The following is a 16,653-nucleotide window of genomic DNA, read 5'->3' on the forward strand; positions in this document are numbered from 1 at the left end:
ATTTTAACAAATGATTCTGTCACTCATTCATGTCTTTCATTCCTTTCCTTTTTTAAACAAGTAAAAGTATAAAAATGCTCATTAACAAAATGAAGCCAAAAAGCACAATATTTGCCTCTAAAATATTGTAGAGCGGGAGTGTAAAGAAACAAACAACGTAAATAGAAATGTACTAGGTTACTTTCCAGCACTGCTCTGTGGTGGTTCCTGTGTCAGCTGAGAGGCCGCCTCATCACACACATGATAAACACAGTGTAAACTGAGCAAAAGGCCCCACATGATCTGAGGCCTCGCCGATTTCTTAGTCTCCCACTGAGTCGAGATCCTGTCCACAAAACCACTACTACGCCGCATTGAAAACAGATGGATCAAACAGTCCTTCCCCTTTATTTGGACTGCTCTCTGTTATTGGAAAGAATTTCAGTCAGAATTACCAAATCTGGCCGCCTTTCAGGAAAACAAATGGACACAGATGTAGTTTTCCATTTTACAGGCTGTTTATGTCTTGCAAATTCCTTCTCCAGAAGAGCGGGGTGTGTGCTTTCATGTTTTAAAGGCTCAGAGTGACCACAGCCCTTTGTGGCAAATGCGCTTTTCCAATACTAATGACATGCAGTCACACAAGGCTCTGGCAGCGGCATGCTGCTGAGGCTGCGTGCCCGCTGTGTAATTAGTCTACCACTAACTCCTAGTCTGGGGAAACATTCACGACCACATTAAACACTGACGGTTTTTCACCTCAGAGAGTCTGCAGCAGATGGATATGCTCTGGAGGAATCACACAGAGCACAAATGGCTTTCATCAGTCAGTTAAACTGATAACATTTGTTGTCTAATGGGAGGGGGAGGGCTCAGTGGTCTCTGCAGAAGTTTGTCTTGGGCTTATATGTATGGAAGACCAGGAGGGATCTGATGACAATCTTTTTATTGGAGTGACTGTGTCCTATATGTTTCTGTTAGAAGAAACAAATGACTGGAAAAAAAAAATCAAAGGAGCCAGCCATGTCAGATCCCAGCACCTCACAGAAATACCCCAATTACTCAAATTTATAGCAGAGATGCACAACTGTACGACTTATTCATGGCTGTTCTGTAAAATCCTGCCATCTGGTGGCTTTCTCTCAACATTACACCAAATCAAAGTTTTCGTCACTAGTGGAAGTATTGAGCTCCTTCACCTTAAACCACTGTAATTGATACATTTTTATATATTTGTAAAATATAGATATTATTAATTATTATTATTATTAAAAAAATCTATGACCTGGTGTGTTGTACTCTATTTACATCAAATTTTATCATTAATTTATTTGTTCTACCTACCTGCCCAGAGACTACGGACAGAAAATTTAGCTAAAACCTGGTACAATGCATCTCTCCTTTTTTTTATATAAGGTTTGTGTTTTATAATGTACTGTCCCTGTCTAAATACAATTACATTACAACAATGCATGAAATGACAATGTGAAACAAAAGACAACGTGAAAGGGTGGCTCATACTGGTGAAACTGCAGTCCACTTTATCTGACGTCCCCGTTAGGTTTTTGTAACTTTCAAGTACTCCTCCAATAGATTTAATTTTTTTTTTTAAGTTTATGTCCCTTGAAACATCTCACCTTAAATATACTGACTTTTATGTGCGCAAAGTTTGTCAGTAGAGGTGTTTTCACTTTCCTTTACTAAAGGGAGAGATGTGTGTGCACTTTCCTAAAATCTGAAATTCAAACATACACTGGGCAAACTAGTTACATCATGAATACAAAAGACAGTTGCTGTCAAATATGCAAATAACTGCACAGAGAAGGGGACGTATTACACTTAATAATACAATTGCAGTGAGACAGAATTTATCTTTCTGCAAACTTTGATTAGACCTCTTTGTTATATAATTCAGTAATAACAATGTGAACACACTGTCACACTGAAGCAGACATTTTTTCATATTTCACAACCACTAACACTGCATCAGCCGCGGCAAGCTAACAAACAGCATCAACAATAAAAGAAATACTAACTGTCCTTACCATTCTGACACGTCTCATGGTCGCTTTGGTGCGCGACAGACTCTTCATCTGAGTCTGGGTCTGACTGAAGTTCAAACATCGGGCTGAATCTCTCCAACGTTGCTCGCCATCTTGATACACATTGCTCTTTCACCAAATCGACCGAGCTGCGCTGGTGTTCAGGGCGTGAGGCTGTCAGATCTGGAATTGATGGAGAAAGAGTAGATGTACTTTTAGCCCCTTGTCAGAGTTTGTTTTTCTTCACTTTTTTATGCAGGAACTCTGTGTTAAACAAACATCATCGTTATCATAGTTTTTACAAACCTTAAAGGTCCAGTTTGTAGGATTTAGTAGTTTCTAGCAGTGAAACTTCCCATGTGCCAAGTGTGTAGCAGAACTATGGCAGCTGACACAAAAATGTGAATGGCCCCATCTAGTGTGAGTGTTTGATTTGTCCGTCCTGGGCTACTGTAGAAACAATATGGCAGACTCCACGGGAGAGGACGCGCTCTGTATGTAGATATGAACAGCATGTCCCCACTTTTTTGAATGGGCCAGTTTAGATACTGTGAAAATACCTGGGGGCCAGCTGCTATTCACATTATACGGTTTATTTAAAAATAAATCACGTTCTAATGAGACAAACACATCAGTCTCAGATTTAACTGAAAATGTATTCAACTTTCCACCACTCCTAAAGTCAACAGCCCTCACTACCAAAACCGGAAAAGTCTTTCCATTGTGTTTTTAAAAAAAATCTGCGTTCATATGATAACATTCATGAGCCTCATGAACATGGACGCGCCAAACAACCGAAAACGCTGTAGTATGCATGCCGGGCCAATAAGTGGTGGTCAAAGTTTGTACGACACACCGTGTGTGCGCAAAGCGCGGCTGTGACTGTTCTTACAGGATCCACGCTTGCCAGTGACAGAGGCAGTTGAGTTTTTAAAAATTGTAAATGACCCCTCAAACAAAATGATTTTTAGTTTTGGCTGATTAGAAACTAATAAAAACATTGTCATGAATATTATATTCCATTTCTACCAGTAGATGACCCGAAACCCTGAACGCTGGACCTTTAAAACGTGTCTGGAGGGAACCTTAAGTGAGTTTCAGCGCATTGTTGCATTGCTGTCTGCTGACAACTCACTTTTGGTTCGCTCTGTTGTTGGGATAAACTTCTCCCATGTGTGTTCACTCTCACTGCTTTCATAGCATTGTTTTTGGAGCAATTGTTGTTGTGGGGTAATTTTAGATAAATATTTCAATGTGAAATTTTGATGAGTTTAAGTATAAAAGAAGCACAAAGTATCCAAAAACTCACATAAAGTACCTTAAAATTATACAGTACTCCTACCAGCCTCCCACAGACTGAATGTACTTTCCACCACTGACTTTTTTACACCAACATATAAAAGAGCAAAAGCTTATTTGCTGTAATATATAAAACAGAACCATGCATAGATGCTCAAATATTTGGTTAAATCCTATGACCATCCCCAAAGGGCAATGAACTCGGGACATTTCTGATCCCTGCTCCAAGCGGTTCCTGCAGACCTGTCTGAAGTGTGTCTTTTGGCTGGCAGACCAGAACTGACAAACGGGGACAGAAACCTGCTGAAATCATCACTCAGACCTGATCCAGCATCATTAGCCAGGGCTGTATCATGCATATGTCTCTCTCATCTGTGGAGTAATGACAGCTCAAAGGCTCTGTGTCACCAGGGTCACATGAAAGCCCCCAGACCAGATGAAGGCCTCGAGGTGACCCTGCCTCTAACGTCGAGAGTTAAGTGTTAATCGCAGCAGTAAACGGAGCCAAGAAAGGAGCAGGCACTGAGGTGTCTCCCTGAACGGATCTGCAGAGGAGTCCTGTGTGCGTGTCAGTCTTTCTGATGGGCTGTTAAAAGCCATCAGGGCGCTGTGATCTGAGAGCACACTCCAGCGAAAACGCATATGGTCCTGGTTAAGGCCGGGGGGAAATTGGATTAAAAGAGTTCTTCTTGAAACGGTCTGAATTGTTCTTGCCATAACAACTGCGAGCAGCTGACAGACAAAACCACAAATCAGCCTGAAACTAATATTATGCTTCTCTTTTTCATGTCAAGTAAGTCACAACAGAGGGAGAGAGGACGGGAGAGAGGAGGGGAGAGAAGAGGGGGATAGGAGGGGAGAGAGGAGGGGAGAGAAGAGGGGATAGGGAGGGAGAAGAGGAGGGAAGAGGAGAGGGGATTAGGAGGGGTGAGGGGAGGGGAGAGAAGAGGGGGATAGGAGGGGAGAGAAGAGGGGAGAGAAGAGGGAGAGAAGAGGGGGGGATAGGAGGGAGAGAGGAGGGGAGAGAAGAGGGGGATAGGGAGGGGAGAGAAGAGGGGAGAGAAGAGGGGATAGGAGGGAGAGAAGAGGGGAGAGAGGGGGGGAGAGAAGAGGGGAGAGAAGAGGGGGATAGGAGGGAGAGAGAGGAGGGGAGAGAGGAGGGGGATAGGAGGGGAGAGAAGAGGGGAGAGGGGAGGGGAGAAGAGGGGGATAGGAGGGGAGAGAGGAGAGGAGAGAAGAGGGGAGAGAGGAGGGGAGAGAAGAGGGGGATAGGAGGGAGAGAGGAGGGGATAGAGGGGGAGAGAAGAGGGGAGAGAGGAGGGGAGAGAGGAGGGGAGAGAAGAGGGGATAGGAGGGGAGAGAGGAGGGGAGAGAAGAGGGGGATGGGAGGGGAGAGAGGAGGGAGAGAAGAGGGGAGAGAAGAGGGGAGAGGAGGGGAGAGAGGAGGGGATAGGGAGGGAGAGAAGAGGGGGAGAGGGGGGAGAGGGAGGAGGGGAGAGAAGAGGGGAGAGAAGAGGGAGAGAGGAGGGGAGAGAGGGGAGGAGGGGGAGAGGAGGGGAGAGAGGAGGGGAGAGAAGAGGGGAGAGGAGGGGAGAGAAGAGGGAGAGAGGAGGGGAGAGGGAGGGGAGAGGAGGAGAGAAGAGGGGAGAGAGGAGGGGAGAGAAGAGGGGGAGAGGAGGGGAGAGAGGAGGGAGAGAAGAGGGGGAGAGAGGAGGAGGGAGAGAAGAGGGGAGAGGAGGGGAGAGAGGAGGGGGAGAAGAGGGGAGAGGGAGGGAGAGAAGAGGGGGATAGGGAGGGAGAGAAGAGGGAGAGAAGAGGGGAGAGAGAGGGGAGAGAGGAGGGGAGAGAGGAGGGAGAGAAGAGGGAGAGAGGAGGGGAGAGAAGAGGGGAGAGGAGGGGAGAGAAGAGGGGAGAGAAGAGGGGATAGGAGGGGAGAGAAGAGGGGAGAGAAGAGGGAGAGAAGAGGGAGAGAGGAGGGGAGAGAGGAGGGGAGAGAGGAGGGGAGAGAAGAGGGAGAGAGGAGGGGAGAGAAGAGGGGAGAGAGGAGGGGGAGAAGAGGGGAGAGAAGAGGGGATAGGGAGGGGAGAGAAGAGGGGAGAGAGGAGGGAGAGAGGAGGGGAGAGAAGAGGGGATAGGAGGGGAGAGAGGAGGGGAGAGAAGAGGGGATAGGAGGGGAGAGAGGAGGGAGAGAAGAGGGGATAGGAGGGGAGAGAAGAGGGAGAGAAGAGGGGGATAGGAGGGGAGAGAAGAGGGGAGAGAGGAGGGAGAGAAGAGGGGAGAGAAGAGGGGATAGGAGGGGAGAGAGGAGGGGGAAGGAGGGAGAGAAGAGGGAGAGGGGAGGGGAGAGAAGAGGGGGACAAGAGGGGAGAGAAGAGGGGAGAGAAGAGGGGAGAGAAGAGGGAGAGAGGAGGGGAGAGAAGAGGGGAGAGGAGGGGAGAGAGGAGGGGGATAGGGAGGGGAGAGAGAGGGGAGAGAAGAGGGGAGAGAGGAGGGGAGAGAGGAGGGAGAGAAGAGGGGATAGGAGGGGAGAGAGGAGGGAGAGAAGAGGGAGAGAAGAGGGGAGAGAGGAGGGAGAGAAGAGGGGAGAGAAGAGGGGAGAGAGGAGGGGAGAGAGGGGAGAGGAGGAGAGAAGAGGGGAGAGGAGGGGAGAGAGGAGGGGAGAGGAGGGAGAGAAGAGGGAGAGAGAGGAGGGGAGAGGAGGGGAGAGAGGAGGGGAGAGAAGAGGGGAGAGGAGGGGAGAGAGGAGGGAGAGAAGAGGGGAGAGGAGGGGAGAGAAGAGGGGGATAGAGGGGAGAGAAGAGGGAGAGAAGAGGGGAGAGAGGAGGGGAGAGAGGAGGGGAGAGAGGAGGGAGAGAAGAGGGGAGAGAGGAGGGGAGAGAAGAGGGGAGAGAGGAGGGGAGAGAAGAGGGGAGAGAAGAGGGGATAGGAGGGGAGAGAAGAGGGAGAGAAGAGGGAGAGAAGAGGGGAGAGAGGAGGGGAGAGAAGAGGGGAGAGAGGAGGGAGAGAAGAGGGGAGAGAGGAGGGGAGAGAAGAGGGGAGAGAGGAGGGAGAGAAGAGGGAGAGAAGAGGGGATAGGAGGGAGAAGAGGGGAGAGGAGGGAGAGAGAGGGAGAGAAGAGGGGGATAGGGAGGGAGAAGAGGGGAGAGAAGAGAGAAGAGAGAGGAGGGGAGAGAAGAGGGGGATAGGAGGGGAGAGAGGGAGAGAGAGAGAGAGGGAGAGAAGAGGGGAGGGGAGAGAAGAGAGAGAGAGAGAAGAGAGAGAGAGGAGGATGAGAAGAGGGAGAGAGAGGGGAGAGGAGGAGGAGAGAGAGAGGGGAGAGAAGAGGGAGAGGAGAGAGAGGAGGGGAGAGGAGGGGAGAGGAGAGGAGAGAGGAGGGGAGAGGAGGGGAGAGAGAGGGGAGAGAAGAGGGGAGAGGAGGGGAGAGAGGAGGGGAGAGAAGAGGGGAGAGGAGGGGAGAGGAGGGGAGAGAAGAGGGGAGAGAAGAGGGGAGAGGAGGAGAGAGGAGGGAGAAGAGGGGGAGAGAGGAGGGGAGAGAAGAGGGGAGAGAGGAGGGGAGAGAAGAGGGGGAGAGAAGAGGGGAGAGAGGAGGGGAGAGAAGAGGGGAGAGAGGAGGGGGAGAGAGGAGGGGAGAGAGGAGGGGAGAGAAGAGGGGGATAGGAGGGGAGAGAAGAGGGGAGAGAGGAGGGGAGAGAACACATTTCAGTCCAGAGGGGTGAGGAGGAGGAGGAGGGGGACGGGGCTGTGGCCTGGTTTCAGCAGCCTGTTACATTAGAGGTGGACCGATGTTGGTCCACTGACAGAGATTTTTAGTACGTATGAGACAGATGACTGATATGCATTTACAATAAAAAAAAATAAAAAAACACAGAACTTTTTTAAAATGGCTCCAGCAAATGTTTAATCAAAACTTTCAACACAGCAGGGTCCCGGGTACTTTAAAAAAAAAAAAAAAGTACGGTGAAAATTTAAATCTAAAAAATGAACAAATACCAATAGTCGTCATTGACCAATACTGGTTATCTGGGCCGATACCAATACCAAATATTAGTAGTTAATGAGACCGATAACCGACATTTGGAACCAATATGCATTCACAATAACAAAAATAATTTTTGTTAGTATTTAGAAGTTGGAGTGCGACAAACTCCAACACAAAACTTTGTTTAAATGCCTTTAGCAAATGTTTAATCAAAACTGAAACTTTCAGCATCATATACAGCAAGTTCCCTGCAACTTATTATTATAAGTTCTCCGAAAATTTAAAATTTAAAAAAATGAAAGAATGACAATAGTCAAGATCGACCAGTATTGTTTTTTCAGAGCTGAAACCGATTATTAGTACTTAATGAGAGTGGTAGGCCTAACTGACATTTGGAACCGATATGCATTTTCGATAACAATGAAAATATTTTTGTCAAAATTTAGAATGTAGAATATAACAAACTCCAAAGCATAAACTTGGTTTAAATACTATTAGAAAATATTTCATCAAAATATAAACGTTTAACTTCATATACAGCAAGTTTTCTGTAACTTTTTTTTTTATAAAGCCTTAAGTTCAGTGAAAATTGAAATTGAAAAACCAACAAATGAAATAGCTGTCTAAGGTTTTACAAAGTAAATGTTCCTCCCATGATGACTCTTTCTTTGCATGTATAACAGACTGCCTTTTCTGGAGTTGATTTAATTTAATAGGCACACTTTTTCATTAATTAATTTTGTCGGTGATCATTAAAATAAAACACCGATAGAGATCAAATGCAAAATGCCACATATCGGCCCCTTTACTCTGCCATGCTAATCATCTGTAAACCACATTTCTTGGCTCTTAAAACCACTGACTGCACCACATGCTTTCCATCAGCGGGATGTTACTCCAGCAGGACACACTTTTTTGGTTGAATCCAGCATCAGAGCGGGAAAACCATCTCAGCCAGCATCAGAGGAAAAAGCTCACAGGTGTCTCTGTGAGCTCAGAGCTCCATCACACTCACCTCTTTGCCTGAAATGATTTTTTAAGTGGAGTAATAAAAGCTTTGGGGCAGAACCACAGCTCCAGGAACGGTTCTTTATAACGATTAAATTAAGACCACATGTCCAGTTCACAGCAAGTCACCGGTTTCTCCTCACTTAACAAAAAAGGATGGAATCCTGGCTGAAGTCATGAAGCCACATTTAGCAGAAATAAAGCAGGCTGCAGTCAGCGAGGACACGGAGACGTCCCGGGTCAGCCAAGCGCAGCAGACACCAGCAGACAGTCTGCGTGAATCACCTGCTGATGCAGCAGCTTGGCACAGTCCATGAAACGGCCGACGACTGATGTTAAGAAGAAAACTTTTCATATAAAACAACCACTAAAACACGTATTCGACGCCAAAAGTCTAAAGTAACCCACATAGGTGTTAAAAGTTAAGTTGCCTGTCCGACCTGCTCGCTCGGTGCTTACCTGCGGCACGGTTTCCGGTGTTGTATCGAAGTGAGTTCCGTCGAACAGCGTTTCCCCCGAATAATGCATAGTTCCCTTCATGTTGATAAAGTTTGGGAGGGGCACATGTGCACGAGTACAAGGACTTATAGAAAAAAAATAATTCAATTTTTCCTTGGGAAAAACCACATATGGTTATTTAAAAATAAAATAAAATAAAATAAAATAAAATAAAATAAAGTAAAAGGGTGTGGTCCACATGCTCAGGAGCTACAGGGGAGGGATCAAAGGATCAGTTAGGCAGCTCCCATGGTTTACCTTTGTTTAAGTGCATTAATCAAAGTTGTAGTGTTAAAATGGAAGTTTAAATAATATAAAATAAAGCATATAATATAAAATTTATATTTCCTAAGAGGAGGAGGAAATAGAAGAGGCAATAACCATATATCAAAATATCTATCTATATATATATATATACCCCAAAAAACTATGTTTATAATTATAATATTTTTATATCTAAATCACACGCACGCGCACACACACACACACACACTGTATAAACTCCAATATTCACTGCTGTCAGTTACAACATTAACTGTCAAATGAATTGCCCCTGTAGCTTCAAATCAAAGCTCCACCATAAATGTGAGAATGAGACTTTTATTAGAAAATGATGACAGCCTACAAGACAAATTTAGCCAGCATCTGAACCAAGACGAGAGAAAAAAAAAATCATGATCATAATCAATTCCTTTTTAAAAGATCTTGGCAAAACACCAGACAAAACGAGTATCATAGAAACTAATAAGTGGTACTCAAAAACATACCAATACAGGAAGAGCGTACTCAGCAGCTTTCCACATGAAAGAAAAATGAATTTGTCCAGGGATTAGTGTGACATCTTGCTCTGATTCTTCCTCAATAAATCAACAGATCTTGCACAATCCGTTCTCCGAAGGCTTTTTGTGAAAACACATCCTTTCGACAGGTAAGAATGAGTCGTTTCCGCACTTCAACACACAAAAGGCTTCAGATCCTAAAATTAAAAAAAACCTTAGACTGCCTTGCGGTGGTACTCTGGAGGGGCAACTTCATAGTCGCTTGCATTGAAGAGCGACGCAGAGTTCTTTACAAGATACCTGGAATAGAGCAACATTTCACTCATTTCTGCTGCAGGTGAATCAATATGGGTCTGATAAATTACAGTTCTGTGAATACTCACTTGAGAAAATCTTGTAGGTAACTGAGCAGCAGTGCAAGGCTCTTCTCATCCAGGGGAGTGTATGCCAGCATAGCGCCAATTCTCACTTTGAAAACCAAACAAAGACAGAATATTACACAACACATGGCCTCTAACCTCATCCTCATTCATAATAACAAGAAACACTTCAAGAATTCCACTTCACTAATTCTCAAGGAGGTAATTCAAATGATTAAAACAGCGATGAATACAGATCACAGTGGTAGATACAGGTGAATACAGGTATGTACAAAGAAGGTTATTAACAGAAAGTCTGCAATTTTATTTCTTTCATCTATGTGTTGTAGTTGATGCTGCTCACAGGAGTATTTTTCTTTATTTACAAAAGGATAACATTAATATACCAAATGGTTTTAATTGTACCTTAATGTCTTTGGAAGCCAGATTTTATTTTTAAAAACTCAAAAACATGAGTGAAAAGCCAGATATTTGCCAGGAGTCTTGGGGGAGGGGGGAGGGGGGGTCTTGCAGAGTTGGGGCTCTACTTTAACAATCTATATGTATGGTCTATAGTGCATGATGGAAGTGCATTTAGGGTGTGTCCAACTCCACTTCTGCCAGTTAACCCTTTGAAACCTGAGCAAAATTGGCTTGATTTATTGGGGAAAACATGGATGAAGGCAATGAGCAATTTAAAAAGTAATGACCCCAAAATAAGTAAGAAATTAGCCAAAAAAAAGTACAAGAAAATTACCTGAAAATTAGCTAAATAAATAAATACTGGAAAGTTAAAAAAAATTAATATGTCATCTGATCCTGCTGCAACAAGTGTCGTTATTCGCAATATTTTTGAGACTCCAGCGTTATTTATATGAGTTTTTGACAAAGAATGGACTTGATCTGCAGACCATTTTTCTGATCGAGGTTGGGACCAATTCAACACTACACTTTGTTTTGGTTTGCATCTTTTTTTTAAATTACTTCAGTCGGACCTATCCTTGAGGCCAATATCAACACTGATTCTTTGAAATTTTAAAAACCCTATAATGTCAAAGCGAGCCAAAGTGAAACCAGAGGATCTGGATCCTGCCCGACAACCTTATTCAAAATACGACTGACAACATTGCAACATCTCTAATAACTACATATCCAGCCTTGGAAAAAAAGGCCTTTCTTAAAAGCATGTTGTGTGGCTCTTCATGTGTTAAGATAAGGATGATAGTTTATTGAAAAATGCTAATATTGTTGTTTAATACTTGTCTTTTAGCTGCCTTTAGTACACACCATTTCCCATAAGCCCTAGACCTTCGGGGGTGCAACGTTCTAGATCAACATAAGTGGTGAGTCCATATGTGATTTACTAGATACCTAATTAAGCTGTTTCTACTTCATGACTGGTAGTACTTCTACGCTGATTCTACTTTATGACTTTATTGTACTTCTACAGTCAGACTGATGAAGATGTTCTAATTCTAAATGCCTTAAAGCTGCTCTTCTGTGGAATTCGCACTGCAGCAGAGTCATATTTATGTTGTTTTTACCAAAGAGTCGGAGTAGGTGAGGAGCGCCGTAGATCTGAGACATAGATGTATCCGGGTGGTTGGCCAGGATGTCTGCGTACTGCGGCCTCTCAAATTTGTAAAGAAGTTGTGTCCCCAGCATGACATTGAAATATTCCCGGATACCAGCAACCACCTCGTTCACAGCAAACTCCCTGAGCAGCAGAGCAAACAAGCAAATCATGTTTTTGTCATCACCTGCATTCATCTACAATACAACATCATAGAGAGAATGATAAGTAACAATGTGTATTTTTACTTGCTGTCAGAGTTTCCTCTTGATTTCTTGTAGTTTGCATAATCTTCAAGGACTGCATCGACGTTCTTTTTGGCAGGTAGGTGGAAAAGCTGTGAAATAAAAGGACAAAAAGAAACCAGCAGATAAATAACTGATTTTTTTTACAATGTAAATACATGCAATAATATTTATGACTAAAATGCTGTGAAAAAGAAATAAATTCTAAGGTTACTAACCTGTTTTTGCCTTGTGATGAGGTCCCAGTCATCCACAAGCCATGGTTTCAGCTCCTCAGGGATTTTCACTTTAACCTCCACTCGATTTATGAAGGTCTCCTCCTGAGCAGACAGAAACAAATTTAAGAAAGAGGTCAAGAGAGGAAGCGTTTCAGCATGTGTACACAGTTGGTGTTATTCAAACCTCAGAAACACTTCAAAAATCTCCGTGTTTCCACTACACAGCTGCAACAACAGAGAATTTTAATTCTCACTAAGTTACTTTCATTGCAGCTCAATCTTTTCGACATTCATCGCCAAAAATATTTTTTTTAATAATAATAATAACATTTTTAAAAAATCACCAACAAGAAAAATCATTACAAAGCAACTTAGAGAATTTATGAACTTACACTTTCAACAGTTGGGTCAACACGTGCCCTCTTCTTTCGCGGAGGATGGGTCGGGTCTCCTCCAGAACTAGTCCCTTCTCCTGCACCAGGAGCTGCACCATCAGAAACATACTTAAACGTTATTTCATTCATATAAAGGATAATTTCCACAGTTATCCTGACACCCAGATTTACAGCTTCTATTGTTATGATGATGGAAACACACTTGTGCAAAAACCTGATGTTTTGGAGGGCATGCAGTTAAACTGTGTGAATTGTGTAAACATGCAACATGATATACTTACTCTTTTGTTTGTTCTTTTTGGTTTTCCTACAATAAGAAAAAAACAGGTGTTAAGAAAAATCAACAGGTATCACACATCTGAAACAGTCTGAAAGGGGACAGCACAGCGGGAGACAGGAAGAATATCTCATGACTTAAACTCACACATCATTTTTCTGCGGTGCAACAGGTATCTTCTTATTCGGTGCAGCACCCCTCATTCTTCCTTCTACATAATGGTCTCTGAATTAAGAAAAAAAAAGTACTTGAGTATACATAATTCATATTAAAGACACTTTCAGGGCACAGGCTGCAGCCGGTTCATTAGGCTAAATATTTGCGCAAACTTCATTTGTATTTTTTTGTTGTGTTTCTGTCATATGAACTCATGTTAACTAACTCAAAGATGATGGCGAGAACTTTAAAAGGTCATGGGACTTTTTTCACACTGTTGCAGGGACACTGTGATGATCCAACAGTATGGCTATAATTGCTCAGTGATTATTTTGGCTGTTATAAAAATGTGCATTTAGTCTTTGGCTGTTGTACAACTAAAGACAAGAAAAAATGTAATTAAACAAAGCAGTTCCGTGTCCCAGTTTGTCTTTTTTGAATATTAGAATATTATATACCATGTTTACCATGTAGACCAACATTTAACACTAAAATTAGACAATATTTTGTCTTAATTTGCTATTTCCCTGTGGACCATGGTCATAAAAAACTCATTATAGTGGCCTTTGTAAACAATAATGTTAATAAAAACTTTCATTAAAAACAAGAGGATGGACTTACTGATTAGCCCTCTGAAGCTCTTTCTGTTTCTGCAGATTACTGTCCACATACTTAAGCACTCTGCTTTCAGGAACCCATTCGTCCCAGCTGGAAGATAAAACACCAAGAAAGAAATCAAGCAAATGGAAACCCTTTGCTATACAAATATTTAAGACTTCATTTATGTGGACTAAAACTTACTTCTTATTCCAACCACTGTAATGAATAAAGTATTTGATTTGTTTGTCCTTGATGTTTATCTTAACACACTGCAAAGAGAGACATAATTCGTTGTTAAAAAACATTCATATCAGAGATACAGAGGTGGATCACATGATCACAAAACCGGGCTAACTAAAGCAGCCTACCTTAGCTTCGTAGAGCAATGGCCCATGAAAACACAGCACTCTTTCACCTGAACAGAGTGATGGTCAATTAAAATCAGCATCAGAGCAGTCCAAGTAAAATATGAGAAAATTGTAAAGCTCACTAAACTACTTGAGCACACACAAGAACAAAAAAAACACCTTCAGTTTATTAGTTTTGAATGTCTTGCACCTTACACCGGTTTCTTTCTGATGACAGAGAACAATAATTACAATTGCCTTTTTATTTTTATTTCTATTTCTTTATATATTGTGTTGTAAATTGCAGCATAATGCACATATTTTAAACTTTCTGAACTTTACGTAATAGTTTTACACACTGTAATGTAGCATAAAGCACGTATTTGTATTCTTTTACACACATAACATTCTCTACATATTATAGATATTTCATATTTTTAAATATCATAGCATAATGCTCATATTTTATTTTTAACCCACTTTTTAATTTTATAGTTCTTATTTCTACTGTCTATAATTCTCTATGCTTTACATCAGCTATAATGTATCACAACCCCCCACCCCCCATCACAGTTTATTAATGACTTTTAGTTACACACTCTGGTAGAGTCAAGAGTTAAATTTAGTGGAAAACTTGACTTGATGCATGATCAGTTTGTCTGTTGAATATTCTATAAAAATTGTGTAATTTAGACTTTTAGACCCAAAGGTATTCATATTATATTTATATATACCAGAGAAAAGTAGAAAAATCTAATACTGAGAAGCAAAAAATATTTTTCTTTATTAATAACTTAAATGGTGATAATTAAGATCGTAGTCAAATAACTTTCTGTCAAGTACTAGATCCAGTCAGTTAATTAACTCACCTAATTTCTGCCCTATCAAAGAGAGTTACCTTATGGCTTGGGTTTCAGAACCTGCAGCGCACTGAATGGAGTGAATGTATATAAATTTCAGCTGACACAGTAATAGGTATTATTTTACATTATATCAAAATATTAAATTATAATTAACTAAATACTGTGTACCATCTTTAAAAAGTAATGTGGTTCTGACTTGTGTTTGCTTTTTTTAAATCTGTTGATTAGAAATAAAACTCACAGCTCAAAAGATAGATATATTTCAATTAATTATTTAAAATTAATTAACTAACATTATTTTTTTCCTTGAGAGAAATCGGTTTGCCACACCAACAAGGACCACTAAAGTTTATTAAATACACGATGTTCTTGTTGTATCTTTTAGAGGAAGCTGCAGAAAAACCTGGCGCGGTATGTCAACAGCAGTGTGTGCTAACAGCTCACCGACAGAACACAGAGGTGGGCGGTGAAATCAATGGAGCTAACACCACTGCATGAATGAAGCTAATGCTTTTAGTTAGCGCGTAACAATATCCTTAAAATGCAAACCATGAAGGTTGCCGGCATGCTTCTGCTAACGTCACGCTATATCGTAGAGAAAAAACACAAAGTATATGACGAACATGGCGAATAAAAATAACAAAGACCTGTTTTGTGCAACAACAATGAAGGCTAACAATGCTAGCGGTGTTAGAGCTAGCTAAAATTTCCGGCTCCAGCACTGAACGACGCCACGAATCTATCTGAAATCAAAACATACAGCTTGTTACCTTCTTGAAATTTAGGCTTCGGGTCCTGTTTCGGCGCCATTCACGGATTAAACTATCAAAATATGGGAAAAATTGCTAGCTCCCATTCCAGTCTGAAACGGCGCCGCTATCTAAAAACGTCATAACCAGCGTGATGACGCATACATCCTGCGACGAAAGATGCGCTTCACATTTTATGCAAAATGCAAATTTATCGGAAATGCAATCGTATTTTCAATGTTTGTCGTCTGTCATATAAACATTTTGTTTCAATTATTGTGTATAGAAACTTTTGATGAGCATTTTTTTCAAAATTTTATTTTTATTTTTAGAAAAGTCGGCACCCGGTTGAACAATAAACCCGTGAAGCCGTTAAAATAAACAGATGATGTTGCTCAAGCTGGCGAACTACAATGAATTATTAGTAATTCTAGAGATTCTACTACCTCTAAACCTTGGGAAGAACTTTATTAGCAAGTCAAATAATGTGCAAAGTGTTTATATTTTGATATATATAATATACTCGAATTTTTCATATTTGGTTTAAATGCTGTCTAATAACGTTCATTAGTAGGAATATTATGCCAAAATGCATTATTCATTCAGTCTATTTTAATGTCATTTATTTACCTAAAAACACAATTATATTGATATAATTTATAATTTATGGGTAATTGGATAATGTGAAGTCCTTCTCGAAATGTAAAATTGTCGCATTTTCAGAAAAAAACTGCGGAAAAAAAGCCTTCTCAAAGCTTTACTGCCCTCCTGCAGCATTTTTCAGCATCGAAGATCAAAGTGTGGCAACTAGTCGCATTTCATTCCGGGGTTTTCCAGTGCCTCCTTTCCATGGGGCCCTAGGTAATCGGACCCACTTCACCCCCACAAGGATCCCCTTACATATGCTCCATGTACAGGAACTTTACTTAAAAAACAGTATACAGATAGGGATGCACTTGGTCCTGTCTTGCAGACCCAGCATAGTGATTCACACAAAGAATTAAAATCTTAACGCCTCCTTTGGTTTCCTCTGAATAAACAAATCAGTTTGTGCATTCCATTTAGGTGTGCAGGTGCTGGGTTTTGACTTACCAACACACTTAAATGGAACTGAGCCATCCATCAATTACACCTGTGCTTTTCCTGCTGTGAAAACCTAAAATGTGTCCTGCAATTATGATCTAAAGCAATATGTCAAGGAGCTAGGAGTATGCCACCAGACATAATGACAAAAACCATTAAATACAGCATTCAGTTATAGAGAAGTGATACATTCACAAAGCAGCA

At 41.8% G+C, this 16,653-nt stretch overlaps 2 protein-coding genes across 2 annotated transcripts in view; both read right to left on the reverse strand.

Annotated features, from left to right (window-relative positions):
- Nucleotides 1–9,079, reverse strand: part of LOC148189233 (uncharacterized) — a 51,345-nt gene extending 42,266 nt beyond the window's left edge. The window contains exons 1-3 of the mRNA XM_088079463.1: nt 9,064–9,079; nt 8,767–8,841; nt 2,025–2,204 (exon numbers count right to left, since the gene is read on the reverse strand). Of these exons, the coding sequence (XP_087935589.1) occupies nt 2,025–2,204; nt 8,767–8,841; nt 9,064–9,079 (271 nt within the window). The remainder of the gene's footprint in view (nt 1–2,024; nt 2,205–8,766; nt 8,842–9,063) is intronic.
- A 310-nt stretch (nt 9,080–9,389) lies between these two features.
- Nucleotides 9,390–15,540, reverse strand: morf4l1 (mortality factor 4 like 1). The gene is made up of 12 exons (XM_088080530.1): nt 15,388–15,540; nt 13,776–13,822; nt 13,609–13,676; nt 13,429–13,515; nt 12,799–12,876; nt 12,656–12,681; nt 12,372–12,463; nt 11,980–12,081; nt 11,765–11,853; nt 11,488–11,660; nt 9,968–10,052; nt 9,390–9,884 (listed from the first exon to the last, which is right to left on the reverse strand). The coding sequence occupies exons 1-12, from the start codon at nt 15,425–15,427 to the stop codon at nt 9,800–9,802; spliced, it is 972 nt and encodes a 323-aa protein (XP_087936656.1). The 5' UTR covers nt 15,428–15,540; the 3' UTR covers nt 9,390–9,799.
- Between the last annotated feature and the right edge of the window lie 1,113 nt (nt 15,541–16,653).

The sequence above is a fragment of the Plectropomus leopardus genome, chromosome 7 (genome assembly GCF_026936395.1).
Source record: "Plectropomus leopardus strain MGB_pleo_1.0 chromosome 7, ASM2693639v1, whole genome shotgun sequence".
Taxonomy (NCBI): Eukaryota; Metazoa; Chordata; class Actinopteri; order Perciformes; family Serranidae; genus Plectropomus; species Plectropomus leopardus.